A 5,052-nucleotide genomic window follows, 5' to 3' on the forward strand; every position below is an offset into this window, starting at 1 on the left:
GCCCCCTCCCTCCTCACATCCAAGAAGAAATCACTGGGGCAGAACTGAGGGGGGCAACACCATCCCTGGGAGGCGAAGAATGAGACCGCGTCTTGAGCCTTGCCTGTATGGTGGTCCTGGTCAAGTCAGAGGCGTTCTTCCCTCCCTCCCTCCCGCCATTCCTCCCTTCCTCCCACCCTTCCCCCCTTCCCACATACCTGCGTAGATAATCCGTCCTTCCGAGACGAGGACGAGCATGTCGAGAAGATCGAATATGGAGGATCGGGGTTGGTGGATGGCTGGGAGGGAGGGAAAGGGGAAGAGCCGTGAGAGGACAAGGCAGGAAAAGCGAAGGAAATTCCGTTCAAAGCTGCCTGTTCTCCTGCGCTCCATCAATTTAGGCGGACCTCACACTGGACATGGCAGGGTTTAATGATACAACCGAACCAGACGTACGCGTTTCACTCTCGAGCTTCTCTCGAGCTTCGTTTGACCTCTCCCCCCCTTTCCTCCCTCCCTCCTTCCTTCCCAACCTCCCTACCCGCCACGACGGTGCGGCCGCTCTGAGCGAGTGACCCCATGGCACTCATGACGCTCTGCGCTTGGAAGGAATCAAGACCTTGGGGGTGGGAAGGTCGGGAGGGAAGGGGGGTGAGGGGGTGAGGAGGAAACGAGGGAGGGTGGGCCGGAAAGGGGGGAAGGGAGGCCCAGGGAGCGACATTGCATACGAGATACGCGGCGAACAGGCACCTTAGACCCGTATAATGAAGCCCTTTCCCCGTCTGAGTCGGCACTGACCGCTGGTAGGTTCGTCCAAGAAGAGCAAGGAAGGGTTCGAAATGAGCTCCACGCCCACCGACACGCGTTTCCGCTCGCCCCCGCTCACGCCCCGGACCTGTCCGTCGCCTGCACGCGGTAAGGGAGGGCGGGAATGAGGGGAGGGAGTGAGGGAAGACGAGGGGCAGGGCATGGGGGAGGGACAGGAGGCATTAGTATAGTATCTGGGCCCACTCCACTTCATCCCCACGCGCGCGCGCCCCCTCTGTGTGCCCGGTGTCTCCCCCTCTTTCCCTCACTCCCTCCCTCCCTCCCGCCCTCCCTCCCTACCAATGATGGTGTTCCGGGCCTTGGCCAGTCCTAAGGCGTTGATGACGTCCCGGACGTAGCTCGCCTTCTCCTCCTCCGAGAGGGCGGAGGGGAGGTAAAAGTGGGTGGCCAGCGTCAGGGTTTCTTGCACGGTGAGAAAGGAGTAGAGAACGTCGTCCTGGAAAGGGAGGGAGGATGGAAGAAGGGAAGAGAATGAGGGCTGCGACGCGCAGGACCATGCCACATGCACGCCTATCGTGACAATGTCACGTCGCACCTTCCTACTTTGGTTTTCTCCCCGCCTTGATCAACCATTCGTACCCTCCCTCTCTCCTTACCTGCACCACATAAGCGCACAACCGTCGCACAACCCCGTACTCCACGGGCATCCCATTCACTGAGAGTTCTCCCTCCAACGTGGCGCCCTTGATGAAGGCGACTCGCCCGGCCAGGGCGTTCAACAGGGAGGATTTCCCCGAGCCTATTGAAGGAGCAGGGAAAAGAAAGAAGGGCCAGCGGCCCGAAAGCAAGGTACACGGTCATTTACCACCAATCGTTAGAATCAAGAAAATCCAAATATCTCCATGGCACGACCATGAGTGTCAAAGTGCGCATGTCAGTCCAAGAATAGGCACTAGTTGAATAAATGCCGCGAACAGACGCCTACAGCGGGTCACGCCGCTCCATGGCGGGACACAAATTGCGACATGCGCATGCCAGACCCGCTATGCCCGCCCCGTTTGATTGGATATCGGACGGTACACACTTTATACTGTCCTTACCTGTTGGGCCCATAATGGCCGTCACCCGCCCCGCGGGGGCAGTGCCGGAGACTTGGTGCAATATTTCTTTCGTCTTACCCTTATTTTTCTTGCCCTTCAAGGGAATGGAGAGAGAAACTGTTGTCGAGAACGGGATGGGATTACTGTCAGATGATACGGTAAGCTGCACAGAGATGATGTTATGACTCACCTTCCCTCCACGACAAGCCCACGGGCTTGATTGGTTTGAGAGCCAATTGCTGGCCTGCCATTTCAGCCGCGACATCTTCAAGGGAAAATACACAGATAGGAACAAGGGGAAATACACGTAAGGTCTCATTGCTCTTTACATAGTCCATCTACTCGAGCCCCAATTATCCCTCCTGTTGAAGCGCCCTCTTCCTTGTGTAAGGCACCAACCAGTTTCTTTTTTCAAAAGCGGCTGCTCCCAATCGTTACAGTCCTCCTTCTGCTCCATAATCTATCGATTTGTGTGTGTCGTCAATGAGGAATCAGTATCGTTGCCCTTTATTGAAGAGGGCTGGAGGATATGATGGGCGCGTGCGTGTGCAAGGCAGCTAACATTGATTACAATGAACAAGACACAAAATAGGACCGTTCAGCGCAAATTGATAACAGAAGTTGAAATATCACGTCATATTACATACTGTCTATGGAACACGGCACCACGTCACCATCCTGGACGCTTTTGTGGCAGCCGGTCACGGCGTCATCACAAGATCGAGCGTGCTCTCAGGTTTCGGCCCATATTGCTCAGACTTGAGACCTACGACTCGAGGCGTTGCTAGCATCTGCCGCACCAACCATACCATGCTCTGCAGCGAAATGATAATATTGTCTGAATGTCCGTAGACTCTCATATTTAAACGCGGACCAGTATTTTTTCTATGTCTGGCTATGGCCCTAGACGTCCAACCTCCCGATCCCGTCAGCAAGCGTAATTAACGGAACATTTTGCTCGCTCCCGTGCTTCGAGTGTTTGATGTCTGCGCATGTTATTTCTTTGCTTGATCCATTCAGGTCAAACATAACATCCACCGACTCTGAGCGGGGTTGTGAAGTTCGCATTTGCATTCCCTTCTTCCATTCATTCCCGTTCCTCACTACAATTCTTCACATCTTTCCACGCGCAACTTCAAGCTTTCCGCTGCTTCTACCACACCTTCACTTCTAGCCCTTGAAAATCTTATCTGTAATGAAAAGCTATGAAAGTTACCTCTCGTGCCAGCAACATTGTTCCCTGTTCCACGTAAAAGCTTCACTTTTTGAGCCTCCTGATTTGTACACTGCTTCGGCAAGCTTCTTGATCTTTTATGATTTCCACCGACATATACGCTTCGACTTCCTCTCACACGACATTTTCGCTCGTATCACTGTCCCTACGGGCTCCCTTTCGATACAAGCAAAACGCAGTCCTGTCATCAGGCTCCTAGACCGCATGTTGAACCAGTACAGGCATTTAAAACATATTCTATGCCTCCCGTGCACCCTCAAAATAAAACTAATCTTCATATTTCTATGTGATTGGTTTGTATCCTCTCAGATACCATGCCTCTCTTTACGCCTTACGCTGTTCCATCAAAGTTCGATTCTCACCATAAATTTCCTCTCGATACAGCCCTCAATTCGACGTCCGTTGAGCTTCCGGCTTCCTCTGTACAAAGGCTTACACTACACTATGCTCTGTACCCTCCCATTCACCATCGCATCTCTTATCATGCTTGAGTGTTTGAACGCCTCCTGCACCTACGTCTCGGTCGCTCCCTTCCAACGTCGATGAAGGATTACACGTTCAGAGTCTTTTCATACTCTTCGATGGACTTAAAAAGCTCACTGAAGTTCCCCTTGAAGTAAGAATGGGAGGGACAGGGCGAAGGAGAGGAATGGACGAGAGGTGAGCCTAGAGGCAGGAGAATCTGCACTGGTCATTCCTGCACGGCCATCCATTTTCCCCTTTTGCCTTCCCTCCCTTCATAGCTTCCTTACTTTCCCAAAACCCCCGCAGCCAGGGGCCTGTTCTGGCAACCGTTTACCCTCCTTGTCCACCGTGCACCCCACACGCTGGATAATTTCAAGGAAGAGTGTCGGACGGTCCCCCACGGGACGAGTGAAGACCTGCGAAAGAGACGAGCAACAAGGACACGGCGTTGCTCAAGGAATTTTCTTGTGGAAAAGAAGAAAAGAGGGGACGAAGGAGACCCAAAGAAAGAGAGCAAGAAAAAAGCGGGCGTCTTCCTCTGCTCACCTGAAGCAGCACGCCCTGGTCGTCCTTGTCCACGAGTAGGCCCAACTCCTCGACGCAGGCTAGCTCTTCATCTAATTTTTCAGGTTAAAAAAGAAGAACCAGAGTCAAGAGAACGCCCTCTTTTGCGCTCTCCCTCTTTCCTGATATTTATTGCTACCAGGTGCTCCTGTCGACACTCACCAGTCAGCACTCCAGGCCCGATTTTTGCGGGTAAGGACTGATAGTATTCGCGGGAGGCTCTAGGCATGAAATCGAAGCCTATAGGAGAGGCGACAGGGGGCGGAAAAGGGAGGATGAGGGAGAGAAAAGGCAGGGGATACGGGGAGGAAAGTGAGGCCAGGACGCCCAAAGCGCTCTAACGATAAAAGAAGGAGGGCTGAAAGGGGGAGGGGAAAGGAAGCAAATGGAAAAAAAGCATGGGAAGAAACTGACGAGGATAAGAACAAGCCCCCCCCCTTCCTCAAGAGAAAGCCAGACCCCCCCTTCCTAAACAGAAAGCCAGACCCCCCCCTTGCTAAACAGAAAGCCCCACCTCCCAAGTGAGTCCTCTTCTTGAGCTCCCGCATGGTTGCAAAAATGTTGTCAGTCTTAAGCGCAATGTGCTGCACGCCCGCACCCTGATTCTGCTCAAGATAGGTCTGAATCTGGGAACCATGGAGGGAAGGAGGGTGGGGAAGACGGAGTCAAGGGAGGGTGATCCAATCAAGCCTGGACGCGACTTTAGTCCCTAAGATCGAGGGAGAAAGGAGAAAAGGAAGGGCGGGAGGGAGGAAGTGGAAGAAGGGGGGAGGGAGGAAGGGCGCATCATGTACCTGGCTCTTCCGTTTGGTCCCAAAGGTGGGCTCGTTGACGGGGAGCAAGACCCGCTCGTTGTTGGAAGCCAGCACCAGACTGTTCAGGCCGCTGTCCACGGTGCCCACGTCGGTGCTGGTGAACTCGGCGTACTCATGCAGGCCCTGG

General features: G+C 53.7%; 2 protein-coding genes across 2 annotated transcripts in view; both read right to left on the reverse strand.

The window, feature by feature from the left end:
• Positions 1 to 1,051: 1,051 nt before the first annotated feature.
• On the reverse strand, positions 1,052 to 2,317 carry NGA_0679500 (white-brown-complex abc transporter family; the record flags this gene model as incomplete). Its single annotated transcript, XM_005852727.1, has 4 exons — positions 2,247 to 2,317; positions 2,038 to 2,112; positions 1,848 to 1,964; positions 1,052 to 1,317 (listed from the first exon to the last, which is right to left on the reverse strand). Exons 1-4 carry the CDS (start codon positions 2,302 to 2,304, stop codon positions 1,052 to 1,054), a joined length of 516 nt encoding a protein of 171 aa, XP_005852789.1. The 5' UTR covers positions 2,305 to 2,317.
• Positions 2,318 to 5,037: 2,720 nt separating this feature from the next.
• NGA_0679400 (uncharacterized protein) overlaps positions 5,038 to 5,052 on the reverse strand; it is a gene marked incomplete at both ends in the record, with an annotated part of 1,132 nt that continues 1,117 nt past the window's right edge. The window contains one exon of the mRNA XM_005852726.1: positions 5,038 to 5,052. This exon is cut by the window's right edge and continues 405 nt beyond it. Coding sequence (XP_005852788.1) covers positions 5,038 to 5,052 — 15 coding nt within the window.

The sequence above is a fragment of the Nannochloropsis gaditana genome (genome assembly GCF_000240725.1).
Source record: "Nannochloropsis gaditana CCMP526 unplaced genomic scaffold scaffold992, whole genome shotgun sequence".
Taxonomy (NCBI): domain Eukaryota; class Eustigmatophyceae; order Eustigmatales; family Monodopsidaceae; genus Microchloropsis; species Microchloropsis gaditana.